General features: G+C 34.6%; 1 protein-coding gene across 2 annotated transcripts in view; it reads right to left on the reverse strand.

The window, feature by feature from the left end:
* The window catches only part of RP1 (RP1 axonemal microtubule associated), a 655430-nt gene that overhangs the window by 35862 nt on the left and 604119 nt on the right, over positions 1 to 15449 (reverse strand). For both annotated transcript variants that reach the window (XM_021005939.2, XM_078153415.1), the window contains 4 exons: positions 7661 to 7856; positions 6130 to 6189; positions 4632 to 4804; positions 4016 to 4238 (listed from right to left, as the gene is read on the reverse strand). In XM_021005939.2, coding sequence (XP_020861598.1) covers positions 4016 to 4238; positions 4632 to 4804; positions 6130 to 6189; positions 7661 to 7856 — 652 coding nt within the window. The remainder of the gene's footprint in view (positions 1 to 4015; positions 4239 to 4631; positions 4805 to 6129; positions 6190 to 7660; positions 7857 to 15449) is intronic.

A 15449-nucleotide genomic window follows, 5' to 3' on the forward strand; every position in this document is an offset into this window, starting at 1 on the left:
ACACAACAGCAATATATCAACAAACCAATATATTTTTATTTTAAAGGCCTATAATGTAACCATGTTCATACTTTCCAGCCAGTGTTCAAAGCATAACAGATTTCACAATGAATGTTATATAATTGTTTTGCATTAAATAAAACATGTTTTGAGTCTCGAGGCTTTGGAGAACCTTTTTTTCCTTCTAAGAAAAGACTAACTTTAGATTATACAAATCCTAATCCTACAGTAACTGGTATACAAGCTTACAACTTCTGGGAATTTTGTGGATTTTAACTCTAGTCATAAAATTCAGTGAACTCTTGAAATGTTCAGGTTGATATTTCATATTGTTATATCATAATCTGAGCAGGCCAATAGCTAAAAATAAGCAATATTAAAAGATTCTAGAAGTTTCAAAATCTCAGTGCCTTAATTATTTTAGAGGAAAGGGTGATTTTGAGGAAAGGAAATGAAAGAAGAAAAAGGAAAAAAAAAGCCCAAAAGACATAGAGGTAAGACTCAGTGGCTTAATAGAAGAAAAAAATATTTAGAAGACAGAAAAAAGATTTATTTTGAATAGAAAGAAAGATACGCACAATATACTAAGGGGCTCCTAATAGATCACCAATTGGTACCTCCTTCTCTTATAGGTATTTGGAAGGAATGGCATTAGGGAAGGATAATCTCTTCCTTCCCTAAGGAAGCCCATGTGACTGGATTGAAGAGACAGCTTTCCTAGGCACAAAGGGCAGACAACCTTTATTAGAGTAGGAAAGTGGGCCATCCTCCCCAGTGATCATCACATTTGGCAAAAAAATAAAAGTTCAACCACAGAAGGTTGAATTTGCTTCCACTCCTTAGACAGAAAAGCTGAAAAAGAGGCTACAGAGAATTTAGTGAAAAAGAAAGAAATTACATACTGTTTGACTTAACAAGGATTGGAAAGAAGACAAGAAAGATGTACATAGGACATGCTCTCTCCTTTATCTCATCTCTCCCTCCCCTGGTGGCCAGAGGATGTCAGATGAGATTTACTCCTCACTCTCCCTGTCTCCTCTGTCCCTCCCTGACCCCACTGCCCCAGCCTCTTTTCAGTATGCCTGACTTGGTTTTCTAGTAGGCAGAGCCACAACTAACACCAACAGAGATCTTTTACTTCCATTTTCTTTGGAGTAATGTTCATATTTCTATGAATCCCTAGGGTTATAGCCTCAGTTGATGGGAATCATTTTTGATGGATTTGCATGATGGCATTAAGCTAGAAACTCTTCTCCTGACCAATTCTACATGCTTGATAGCCTTCATTAAATATTTCCTCCTTTGCTACTCTCTGTTACCTTGATGCCTCCACTTGAAAGGTCATTTACATGTTATTGAATATGATTCCATCAGCCTAGGACTATATGAGCCACTTGCTGAAAAAAGGTCCTGAATGCTCTTCAGCAAATGGGGCAATCTTGTTCCCAAGTATTTTCTTGGAATAATATTTTTAGGATATTTTAGATAATATAGCACAGCATTTTAAAGGACTTGAGGGCTGTTAAGAGAGAAGGAAAAAAATATGGGAAGAGATCTGGAAAGGAAAAAAAAAGTCTTAGAGAAGGAAAAAAAATAAAGGACCAAAGACAGATCTGTTGAAACTCAGAGTGCAGCATTAAAAAAAATGACAGCAGAAAAAAAATATTAGTCACAGTTGACTACATGAAGAACTACAATATCCCTTTCTCTTCTGTGAAAGAAAGCTAATCCATAATGCTGTGTGAATGGAGAATTAGGAGAAAGCTATGTTATGAAGTGTTCTGCTGAAGAAGCAACATTTAGAAGTATCTCTATAGCTAGAAAGAGTCTCAGAGTCAAGAAATCTACTTTCTAAATCAATGCAATCATGAATCCTGAATATTTAAGAGAAAAGTCTTTCTGGTAGTTCTTGAAAATAACTTCTAGAAGTTATTTTACTCTGAAGTTGGGGAGGGGAGATAATCCTGGATTGATTTCCATGCTTTCTGTGGGGATTTTAATAGTTTGCCAACATGTAATGAGCACCTACTGTGTGCTGAGCACACTGTTCATGGTGATAGTTGTAACTTTGAGTTCTATCTTCAATGTTTAGTGAACAGATGGAAGAACCATTCTGATAGTTCCATTACCATTCCCTGTCACTCTTGCTGCAGAATTACAGAGAGGATAAACTAAAAGGGAAAAGAATGAAATACTTTAGCTATTTGTTTGCTGTCCAGTAGATCTAATTATAGAGATAAAGATGAAACCCTTAGTCAATCATTGAACAAGGATGTAGAAAGTACTTGTGATAGAGATAGAAAGATATAGATATAAATGTTTATATAGATATAAATAAACAAATATATGTATATATATATATATTTGTTTTAGATATAGATGATACAGACATAGCTATAGATATAGATAATGATACAGATGTATAGAGGCAGCTCATGGCACAATTGATAGTGTGCTGGGTCTGAGGTCAGGAAGTGCTGGGTTCAAATGTAGCCTCGGACACTAGTTGTGTGAACCTCACAAGTCATTCAACCTCTGCTTTAGTTTTACCAACTGTAAAATAGGGGTAATAATAGCACCAACCTCCTGGGATTGTTATGAGGATCAAATGATATCATATTTCTAAAAAGTGTTTAGCATAGTACTTGGCACACAGTAGGCACTTTACAAATATTTCTTTGCTTTCCCTTCACATCCCCAATACAGATATAGATGGCCAGCATTACATAAGACCCATGGAGGACATGAAGAAAAAGGAGTTCTATTCTTTTCTATTCTCCCAGAAAAGTGATATTCTAAAAGGACCTGCACAGCACTGAACCTAGTGCAGTAGGTAGATAAATGATAAAACACAGTAACACATATCAAGGTATGTATCTCAGTTGCCCACTTAAGTACACACTGAAGATCAGTCAATAATCCTAGCACCCAAATATCCTGCCAGAACATACTCCTTAAATAATCAATAGACAAACAAATGGACCTTAATGACCTAGCATATTACTAGCATAATGCAATAAAAGCTTGTGAAGCATCTTTGAACTATATTTGGAAATTTCAAGTGGGTGATTTTTTTTGAAGGACACTGCTTTTTTGGCAGCCTTCCACAGACAACATGTTACTCACACTTTTTTTTTTGTCAAGTGAAGAAAAACAGGAAGCGCAAAATCAATTTGGATCGGGAGCTGGTAGGGGAGTGGAGGAAGGAACCAACCCTGACAGAGAAACAGGGCTCTTTCACACCTCAGCGTCTGCTCAACAGAACATTGAAGGAGCTCGCTTTGAACTCTGCCTGTACCGCTTGCTGTGAGAATTCTTGGACACAGAATGAAATTCTCACAGGCATTTGTGGTTTCAGGCTTCCAATAGTCTAGTATCAAATTACTTTTTTTGTAGATTGTTTAGCAATTTCTACAATAACTGACTACAAGAAAGGCATCCAAAGGGTTGGATCTTATTCCCAAAGACATAAAAGTCACTTATGTCATCTGACAGAATGTAACTGTAGTATAAGGGATCATTGAAGGATGGAGAACATAAAACTTGCATTCACAAAGAATCAATCTCCAGAGCAGAAAGAAAATTAATACTAGTATGCTGTCAATCTATGTGAAATGCTTAGTCTGATTTAAATCACTCTAAAGAGAATTTTAACATTTTTAATATTTAATATTTTTTTGTTTTTATATTACCTTCATTTCTGAAAAAAGGGGAGGAAAAACCAAACAGTTCAGTAAAGCTAACAAATCCATAACCAAATCTGATTCCTTATGCAGTATTCCATACCCATAGACCACTCCAACCCTGCTTCTGCAAAAAATAAAAGGGAGGAAGGTACATTTGCTCATCTCTTCTTTGGGGCCAAGTCTAGTTATTATAAATGTAGTGTTTCATTAAGTCACTTTTTAAAAGACAGTAAAGTGTACTATTTTTTAAAAAAACATGATTGTGATATTAGGAACCATTAGCCTTAAGGATCATTCATCATCTTCAGTATAGATAGATATATACCTACCAGATAGTGCTTCCTTTAATGGCCACTCAACAGGGAATTCAATGCATCTATCTCCATTAAAAGAAAGAGGAAGCGTTTTATTTATAGAACAACTAAAGGTATCCAAGGTTGCTTTATTCTGCATTTTAAAATGATGAACAGACAGCTGTGATGTGCTGGAATGCAAATTCTCCAAACCCAACCGTACTTTATAAAGAGTTCCTAAATCAGAGGGCATGAATACCTAGGAGGCAATGGAACAAGTTAATACCAAATAGGTCACTGATTTCTGTGAAATATATATTCAAGGGTTTTTTGTATACTGAGGCACATGAAATTCACTTAAATGCTACCCAAAATTATATAATAAAATATAATTAGTAATGCTGGAACAAGTTATATTTCTTTGAATTAATTACTTTTGCAAGAGTCTATTCATAGTTTTATCACGTACATGAAAAAATCATTCCTGATACACTACATACAAAATAACAAGTATAAATAGAAGATACGACATGATTCCTACTTGGTTAAAACTATAATGATTTATTTGATATGCTACAGGTCAATGTCTAAACTGAGCAACCTAAAAATTAAAAAAAGAATGGTGAAAGGCAAAGTTTACATTCCATTTTACCTCAGATGTTACTGTACCCTCAGCATGTTCCAGCCTGTTTTGTAGAAGCATTGGGCTTGATTTTCCATAAGTCCCATACAGAATCATAACCAAATGAGGAATATTTGACCCAATATGTTCATATTCTTGACTTGATTTTTCTTGAAGCTTCAGATAAATTTTCCACATGCCTTCTGACCAAATTAAATATGAATAAATTAAGGGTAAATTTTAAAGAAGAATGTGATCTTCATATAAAACTGATAGCCCAGGCAAAATTCATGAAAGGTAACTGAATTTTTACTTTATTTCACTCCCTCAGCCTTCATTAATTATAAGATCATAGGATCAAATGATTTAGACAATGTTCTCAGCTTAGCTAATATTCATTGAAACCATATTTCAGTTTCTGAGCAATACCATAGTGCAGCAAATGTCTAATATTTTTATCTCAGAACCATGTACACCCTTTAAAAATTGAGTACCCCTAAAAGCTTTTGTTTATGTGGTTTCAGGGGTATGCTGGAGTTAGCTTAATCTGGCTCATGAGAACCAATTATTATGTTTTCAGCATGAGCATGTACATCTTGGAAATTGGCCAATGCTACAAATAAGCGTTTGATTTATTGTTTTGCTTAGTGTCCAAACTTAAGAAAGTGATGGAGTAAATGTTAATGATGCCAAATAAACTCATATATTTGTTGCATGTATATTTTTTTCTGGGGAGCCAGTTTAACATTTGCCATCACACTCCTGCTCATATCTATCAATATTTATTATTTTGAAGTTAAAAAAGAAAAATTTTCAAACATTTAATTATTTGCAAACAACAAAAATCCATTACATGTTAACATAAATACATTTTATGAGAAATAAATATATTTTTTAAAAAACAAAAAAATGTGGGAAGAGTAAAAAATTTAGCTGTTTTTGAAAATCTTTAATGTATGGTTTAATAGAAGACAGCTGGATTCTCATACCTTCTTCTGTATTCATTTTGTTATGATATGTTGTTTTGGTTGAAGCATATGAAAAAAATCTGGCCACACAATGATATGTGGTTAGAAAAGGCATTCAGAATTTTAATAGGCAAATAATGTTTTAGTCATATTATGAAAATAGTTTTGACCTCATAGTATCCCTGAAAGCACATCAGAGATACTAGGGTGGTACGGCCCACTCTTTGGGAACTGCAGTGGCAGAGGAAAAAGCACAGGATTTGGAGATGGAGAAATTGTTAAGAATCTGTACTCTGCCTGCCACTTAGTACTTACATGGGTGTGGTCTGACATGAGTCCTTTGATTTCTCTGGAACTCAGTTTCCTTGGGCATAAAAACCATGAGGATAGGCCAGATGATTTCCATATTTTTTTTCCAACTCTGAATCTTACCATATGATGATTGACTAGGTGAAATCTAGCTATATGCATACAGTACTAATGAAAGAAATTAAGCAGTTTGATATGAAGTAGCTCCCATAGGGTTGTATTTAGATTAACTACAGTGGAATGAGTATTACCTGACTTCATTTGTTGGCTTCCTGGTGGCAAGGCATTCACGTGCCCAATTTCCTCAATTTCTAATTGAAAAGGAGATTGAAATCAAAATTAATGTTTTCATAAAACAGTGTCTAAATGATAATAAGCATCTGTATTCATTTGTGGTTAAGCAGTGGAGCATTATTTAGATTAAGATTAAATCATGAAATCTGCAATGTGATTTTTCTATTTAAGCTTACCCTCCTAGACACTGTTCACATAATGAGCTTGGTCTAGAACACATACAATATTTTCAAAAGCTTTGAATCTAGACACTCAACTATTTTTCATTTTTAATTATTTATGCTTCATTTACATAATTATTACGATCACTGGTTTGGATGTATCTGAATTAATCAGATATTTTTAATGCCAAGCTAATTACTTAAGCCATAACAAGATATAATTGTATAAAATAAAATATAACTCTTTCCTCTGTGATTTCATGCTAAAGTCAATTAAAGCTCTTTGTGTTCCAGAAGTTTGCAAAATGTAATTTTTTTCTGGGGTACATAATAACTTTCATATCAGAAACATTTCTTAAGCCACTTTGAAAAATAATTTGTTTTCTTTTAATAGTATAAAGATCACAACTTAATTTTCTAAAAATAAGTGACATTGTTATTTACTCTTTTAAAATATGCCAATAAAATTAAGGATAGGCCATCAGAAATAAGGAAATAATATAAATGTCTTTGAAATCCTATCAGATAAAACTATCATTCTCAGGACAGGTAGTAGGAAAAAAGAAGCAGAACTGATGATGTGTAAAATGAGGGAGTTGGATTTGATCTCTACGGTACTTTTTGGCACTAACAATCAATAAAACTATTACTATAGTATTGAGGGAGAGACATTTAATGATCTAAATCTTGTCCCCAGTTGGATACACACTTAAATAAAGAATATGACACAATTAAAATACTCTCATATATGTGTGAGATTTAATAGCATGGCAATGATTGGAGAAGAAAACTAAAGTAATAACTATTGAATTACTAAATATATCTAATAAATATCATACATGTCTTCATTTCTCACTGCAGCTGCTAAGTAAGTATGATGAAAAGCAGAAATGATATATGTGTCCTGCACATGATATTTTAAAATATGTTTCCTTGAAAAATTCAAAATTCTTTCCGTATATCATCCAATTAAGCTTCATAATCCATCTCTTGAGGTTGGAGTAAGGGAAAGTCTTATATAGGTTTCCTGTCACTTAGATAACAAAGTTAAGGCTGAAAGATTTTAAGTGTTGTTTGGGGGATTATTTAATTTCATGCTCATCTAGTAAATAAACTCCAGAACTGGAAATAAAAGCCAACTTTGATGACTCCACTCACATTCATTGTGCTAAGTCAAAACAACACACTGACATTTTCTATAAAATGGAAACTCCAAATGTTGTTTAACATAAAAAATATTTGTCTATATCATTGCCTTTTCAAAACAAATTCAAAAAAATTATTCAGTCAAAGAATTATTTTCTTCAGGAAATTATTTTTACGTCACCTGCAACATTCAATGTAATTGCTGAGTTTGTTCCACTTTTGAGACATTTATGAGCTAGAAACACTATTTCTTTTCCTTCCATTGATGCCTCTCTCACAGTAATCTTCTCCAGATGCCAGTCAGGGCCTTTCTCTTTCTCCACATCCAATGCTTGCAAAAGACCGATATCTACCGCATCAACTCTGAATGTATCCACCTGCAAGAGGTTATAAAAACGTGTCAACAAGGATGGAAGAGAGAGGTGAGGTGAGTGTTAAGTTCAGCTAAAATAAAAGTTTTACAAGTGAGGTTGAGTCATAGAGAGTAAGCTCTGGAATGGAGCTGCCCCACCTTAGGGGTTTCAGTTAATGAACATAAATTTCAGTGGGCGTATGCAGCTTGCCTCTGTAGGTTTTCATTAGGCCAGTGCTTTCCTCAAGTGAAACTGATCACTGAGAACAATATTCTTGTCCAAACATGGAGGCACATACTGGTTATCAAAATGTCATAGGAGTTTATATATAGCCTTTTCTCAACCTCATCCTTCTTGACCTCTCTGCAGCTTTTGATATTACTGTCAATCAATATCTTCTTGTTACTCTCTTCTTTATAGATTTTCCTGACATTGCTTTCTCCAGGTTTTCTTCCTGTCTGTTCTTATTGCTCCTTCTCATTCTCCTTTTTTGGATCTTCCTTTATGTCATTCCTGATAACCATAGTTATCCCACAACGCTCTTTCCTTGTACCTCTTTTATTCTCCCTCTATGCTATTTCTTTTTGGTGATCTCATAAACTCCCATGGATTCAATTTCATCTCTATATAGATGCCTCTCAGATGTATTTATCCAGCCCTAACTTCTTTGCTGACTTCCACTGTCTTATCCCCAACTCCTTTTCAGACATTTCAAAATGAATATCCTATAGCTATCTTGATTTCTTTTAGACATGTCCAAAATGAACCAATTTTTTTTCTTCCCAAATCCCTTCACTCTTCCAAATTTCCTTATTTACTATTGAGTATATCACAATCCCTTAAGCATACCATTGAGTATATTTTCAGCTGACCAGGCTCCCAAACCCTTTATTTATCACTCTCATTCATCCCCCATATACCAGTGTCAGTACCTGACATATAGTAAGCACTTAACAAACAAAATGCTTGCTGACATGTTGAATCGACTATTGTGATATTTTGTCTGATTAAAATAAAAGACTTCTCTGAAGCAGTGGTCTCTAACTTGACATTCAATCTCTCTAGGGATAGACAAAAAATTATCCATTGGGATGTGTGATAGAAATATTATAATTTCTGCTAAAATTATTTGTTTCTAAAATAAGAAATAGAGATTTGCTTGCATTAAATATACGGATTGACCCTAGTGCCCTCCCTCCATTTGTACATGTTAATGGTTTCCTGTCATGCATAGTATTTGAGGTATCCTTAGTGAAGAACAGGAATTCCATAGCTGAATGTGTCGTCAGTGGTGCCCTAATGGTAATGGTAATTTTGTTGCTCAGTTGTTTTTAGGTCATGTCCAACTCTTCATGATCCCTTTTGTGGTTTTCTCAGCAAAGGTGCTGGAGTGCTTTGCCATTTCCTTCATCAGCTCATTTTACAGAAGAGGAAATTGAGGCAAACAGCATTAAGTGGTTTGCCCAGAGTCACACAGCTAGTAAGGCTCTAAGGCCAGATTTGAACTCAAAAAGATGAGTGTTCTGACTCTAGGTCCCAGCACTCTATCTACTGTTCCACCTAACTGCCTACTGATGATAACAGCTAACATTTATATAATGTCTATTATGTGCCAGGCATTGTGTTAAGCACTAGGCAAATATTATCTCATTTGATCCTCACAACAACCCTAGGAGGTAGATGCTATTATTATCCTCATTTTACAGAGGAGGAAATAGAGGTTAAGTGACTTGCCCAGAATCACATAGCCAGTAAATATCTGAGGATGTAGTAGAACTCAGGTCTTTATGACTTCAGGCCTAGTGCTCTGTCTACTGCATCGACTTGTTTCTTCTTAATTTATTTACTTTCAACATAGTGTTATATATTAACAATTTACAGGTGTCCTTCTTAAGTGGATTTATGGATCATGATGTCGACTTTCAACTACAAGGACCTAAAAACATTCTTGCAAAGAAAGCTTACATTGAAGGTAATAGTAAAAATTGAGTGAGCAAGAAAATGTCAAAGTTGGGGCAGCTGGGTGGCGCAGTAGATAGAGCACCGTCCCTGACGTCAGAAGGACCTGAGTTCAAATCCGACCTCAGACCAAACACTTGACACTTACTAGCTGTGTGACCCTGGGCAAGTCACTTAACCCCAATTGCCTTAAAAAAAAAAAGATTAGGTTTAGGGCAGCTAGGTGGTGCAGTGGATAGAGCACTGGCCCTGAAGTCAGGAGGACCTGAGTTCAAATCTGACCTTAGACCAAACACTTGACACTTAACTAGCTGTGTGACCCTGGGCAAGTCACTTAACCCCAATTGCCTAAAAAAAAAAACCTGACAACAACAAACAAAAAAAGAAAAGAAAAAAAGAAAATGTCAAAGTTGACGTTTCTTTTCCTAGTAGAAGCACTTTGCCAGACACATAACACAAGGGAAAAGATGATAATTGTTTCTCATCCGGCAAATATTTTTAAAATTCAAAATTATCATTTGTGTTGATTCTAATTAATTATGAAACTTATCATATGTTTACATTTTGCCTTGAGAAATCTTCCAAAAGAATTCAAGTGTGTTTGGAACCAATTTGTTGAAATATAAAAGTGCAATACTTTACAATGAGCTTGCAAGAACACCACGCTGATATCAGTGAAGATAGCAATTCACTAACCAAATTTCCAACAATTATGGGCACAAAACATATATATGTATATTTTTTATAGTTATTCATAGTTTTATAATATACATACACAACCCTGAACAAGTCACTTAAACTAGATGAGCTGTGGTCAATTCCTTAAGATTTGTGAACTAAATAACAGTTGGTGGAGGTACATTTGTAGAGGAAGTACACACACCAGAAGTATCCTAAACTACAGAAACTATGCCTGGTTCTTTTCTTACCACAAGTTCAGAAAACTATTCTAGCAGTCTGTAATTAATACATACTAATATGCATATCCTTCCTAATCAAATGTTGGTCAAAGTGAGGGATTTGAGTTATATTTCATATATATATATATTTCATATACACATACACATATATATGTATATGTGTGTATACATATATATATATATACATATATATGTATATGTATATATATATGTATGTGTATATATATACATATATATGGAGATTTCTCTCTTTATCCATTTTTCCTTTCCTTTCCCTTCTGGGTGTTCTTATTTAGTCCTAGGTCCTGGTGAGGCTAAGTAACTTGCCTGATGCCATGCTGGTAGTAAGTATCAGAGCTGAGATTTGAATCCAGGGTCTCTAACTTCAAGGCCAGTGTTTGTTCTACTCCCCTAATTGTGTTCCTTTCTTATCTACGTACTGGACTATAAGCTCCATGATGGCAGGGTAGGGAATGTGTCTTAGCTAAATCTTGTAATTCCCACCTGACACAAGGCTCTGCCTATACTAGGTGCTTAACATGGGTTGCTTGGTTGAATAAATGAACCATTCTACCAATTCACTTTGTAAATCAATAATATTATTCAAAAAGATTACAGAAAAATAAAATAACTCTACCACTATCATTGTAGTATATGGATATCAGGGAAGGTTCTATGTCGTAAATCAGAGAGTGACAACACCAATGATGCAGATTCACATCAATTCTCCATTCTCACGGCAGTTATACCATTGTCAGGCACAGAGAACACTAGGATTGATCTTAGTTTTTTTATTCTTGTTCATCCTGCCTATCTTCCTTGGGAGCAGGCTGGCCTAAGTGTGTGGGCAGCACATGTCACCTTGGCCTGTACAGTATCTTTAATCTTGCTCGATTGGCTCTAAACAAGTAATTCTACAGAACACAAGCGATCAGCTCTTGCTAACATTTCTTCATGCAGCAGTTACCATGGTACCAACCTGCCTGGTTGATGTCTAAATATAGTGATAAAGTATAGTATCTCTTTCCAAGTACTAAAGGGACGTTTTGAAGAGCAAAGGAAATGGAATGAATGTCCCTGCACCACTGTTTTGGGGACTGGGAATATTTTAAATCCATGTCTTTTCAGGGATAATGATAAAGCTGATTTCATAGCAAAATAGTTTTGTGGCCACTAGTTATTTTGGCATATATTATTCCTCTCCACACATTCTATGGTCCAGCCACACTGGTCGATTTGATTCTTGTACATGCCACTCCATCTCCCATTCCAGTGCCTTTGCTCTGGCTGACCTCCACATTTGGAATTCTTTCACTCCTCATTTCCATTTCCTAGAAATCACTGGCTCCCTTTCAAGACTCAACTAAAATGTCCGCTTCTGCAGAAGGTCTATTCTGATCTCTCTAACTCCTGATGTCTTTCCCTCCAAAGTTACGCTGTATCTATTCTGTATGCATCTTATATGTACCTATTTATGTACATGTTGCCTCCCCCATTAGAATGTAAGCTCCTTCAAGGCAGGAATTATTTTTTCCATTTTTTTGTATATCCAAGGCTTAGCTCAGTGTCTGGCACATAGCAAGCACTTAGCAAATACTTCTGATTTATTGATTAAAATTATTATGTTGAGGCTATGCTAAACTTTTTTTTTAAGGTTACATATTAAATTGGGGTCAAATAATGCAGAGAATGAGATTTCATAATGAATTTCTTTCTAACCCTAAAAGAGAAGCAACAAATGTACACCAAAATAAAACAGATACAAACTCAATACAGCATAAGTAAAAAAAGACAAAAATATCTATTAGATAAAAAGAAGTATTTCCTTGATCCAAAATTATAATCCAGGGAAGAAAAAGTTCTGTACTGCCTAATAGAAATGGAAAATTACAGGGGAAAAAAATGGAGCTACTGATTAGTGACCACAAGAAAATGGATTTTCTCCAAAAGTCATTTTGAATTATTTTCCTATATGCCTTAGGCACATATAAGGGCCTGTTCTTTTGTCTTCTTAGTAACACTGAAGGGATGCTCTTAATTTATAATAATAATAATAAAATCTGCCCCATTTCTTGTTTAATCAAGAATTATCCTCAAAGGGGCAGCTAGTTGACACAGTGCTTAGAGTTCCGGCCCTGGAGTCAGAGGGACCTGAGTTCAAATCCAGCCTCAGACACACAATACTCACTGGCTATGTCAGTGATAGTTCCACACATTCTCTATTTTCTTTTAAAAATTATGTGACCTTGTATGTTCTCGCATTGTGGTAGATGGTATAAGATATTGGTAAAAACTCAATATATTTCAAAAAGTTTTTTTTCCTGGTATTCCAAGCTCATTTTTTTTGTTAAAAAAAAGTTGTTTCCTTAAAAATGTTTGTTTTTTATTGTATCAAACAATAATAATAACAAAATAAATAAGCATACATTTATGGACTATATTTTAGTTATAAAATATGGAAATACATTTACTCTGAAAAGATAAACTGCTTATCTGTGTGCTATGTAGATGAACTTTTTCTTAAGACCCAGGCATTTCACTCATGTACCAAAAAAAAAAGTAACTTAGATCTTTACCTTATATGAGTAAGTAATCCTGGGAAGTAATCTCTTTAGCATGTGTCTATAGGAAGCTATTGACTAAAATTCCATTGTCAATTCAACAAACACTAATTGGGTGTCTAAGTGTAAGGCATTATGCTAGGTTCTGTTGATACAGAGACAATGTCACACACAGGACCAAACCTCCAAATACTTAAAATTTTATAGAATAGGTAAGTTATATACTAAAGTAAAAAATACTTGGAAAAAAAAAGGACAGTGTGTGAGGAGAGTATGAGGAAAGATTTAGGGAGAGTGGGGGGGGCAAAGGGAAAAGGAGAAGGAGAGAGAGGATAGAAGGAAAAGAGAGGGAGACAGAGGGAAGGAGAGACAAAGAAAAGGAGGGGAAAAGTTCCTGAGAAGTCATATTTGGAGGAAATATGAATTCACGGGGCAACAACAGGAATATATTATTTTTTTAAATTATTTTTATTTATTTCAAAATATTTCCCCATTATATGTAAAACACTTTAAACAATATTTTTTTTAAATCCTGAGATGCAAATTTTCTCCCTCCTTCTGTACCTCCCCTCTCCTTGAGAAAGGAAGCATTTTAATATCCATTTTACATGTGAAGTCAAACAAAATATTTCCACATTAGCCATGTTGCAAAATGCAAAAAAAAAAAATTAGAAAAGAAAGTATAAAAAAGTGTACTTCAATCTGCAATCATCAGTTCTGTCTCTGGAGGTGGCTAGAATTTTTTATTGTGGGTCCTTTGGAATTGTCTTGCTCAGAGTTGCTAAATCTTTCACATTTGATCTTTACCACAATATTGTGGATACTGTGTACAATTTTCTTCTGGTTCTGCTCATTTCACTTTGTCTCAATTCATACATGTCTTTCCAGGGTTTTCTGAACTCATCCTGCTTGTCATTTCTTATAGCACAATAGTATTCCATCACAATTACATACTACAGCTTGTACAGCCATTCTCCAGTTAATGGGCATCCCCTTCATTTACAATTCTTTGCCACCACAAAAAGAGCTGCCAAAGTATTTTTGTACACATGGGTCCTTTCTTCCCTTTTCTTTGATCTCTCTGGGAAAGAGACATAGTAGTGGTATTACTAGGTCAAGGGGTATCATTCCAAATTGTTCTCCAGAATGGTTGGGCTAGTTCACAACTCCACCAGCAGTGAATTAGTGTCTCAATTTTTCCATATCCTCTCCAGCATTTGTTGTTTTTTTTTTCTTTCATGTTAGCCAATCTTATAGATATGAGGTGGAATTTCAGAGTTGTTTTAATTTGCATTTCTCTAATCCATAGAAATTTAGTGCATTTTTTTCTTGTGATTATTGATAGTTTTGGTTTCTTCTTTTGAAAACTGCCTGTTATATCCCTTATTTATCAACTGGGGAGTGACTCTAATTTTTATAAATTGGACTCATTTCCCTATGTATTTGAGAAATGAGACCTTTATTAAAGAAATTTGCTGTAAACTTTCCCCCCAGTTAACATGAGTATTTTCCAGTATACATAAACGTATTGGAAATATACCCTTCTATAACACATTCAATGCAGAAGTCCAGATTATCTGAGGCTGATTCAGTTGTAGAATCTAGAGAAACTTAAGTATTTATTTCACAGTATTAGTAAGATATTTACATAGCCATTAACTTAAAAAAACCCTTAACTTCTTCATATTTTAATATATGTATACACATGCATATATAAATATATTTGCATGCAGATTAATTTTTACTACTTTTGTCATTACATTATAGCCATTTCAAAAAAATAAATAAAACTCCTATACCCTCCATATTGAACCTTTCTCTTGTAACAGAGGAGAAAAAACAATTGAGCAAAAAAAAATACAGAGACATCTGATATTATATACAACATTCATTGGGAATACCACTCAAATGAGCCTGCATTTATTAATCTTCAAAATGAGGGGGTTGGAATAGATGGTTTCTGAGGTCCATTCCAGCCCTAGATATATGTCTTTCCGAGGTCACCTCATTCTCAATGCATTCCCTCTGAGCTTATCTACAATTTATCCTCTATTTGTTTTGCTTTTACGTAATTGTTTTCATGTTGCCCCATTAGACTCATGTGTGTGTGTGTGTGTGTGTGTGTGTGTGTGTGTGTGTGTGTGTGTAAAATTTCTTAATACTCTTAATATTTATCC

Source organism: Phascolarctos cinereus, unplaced genomic scaffold, assembly GCF_003287225.1.
Source record: "Phascolarctos cinereus isolate Bilbo 61053 unplaced genomic scaffold, phaCin_HiC Scaffold_4;HRSCAF=312, whole genome shotgun sequence".
Lineage (NCBI taxonomy): Eukaryota > Metazoa > Chordata > Mammalia > Diprotodontia > Phascolarctidae > Phascolarctos > Phascolarctos cinereus.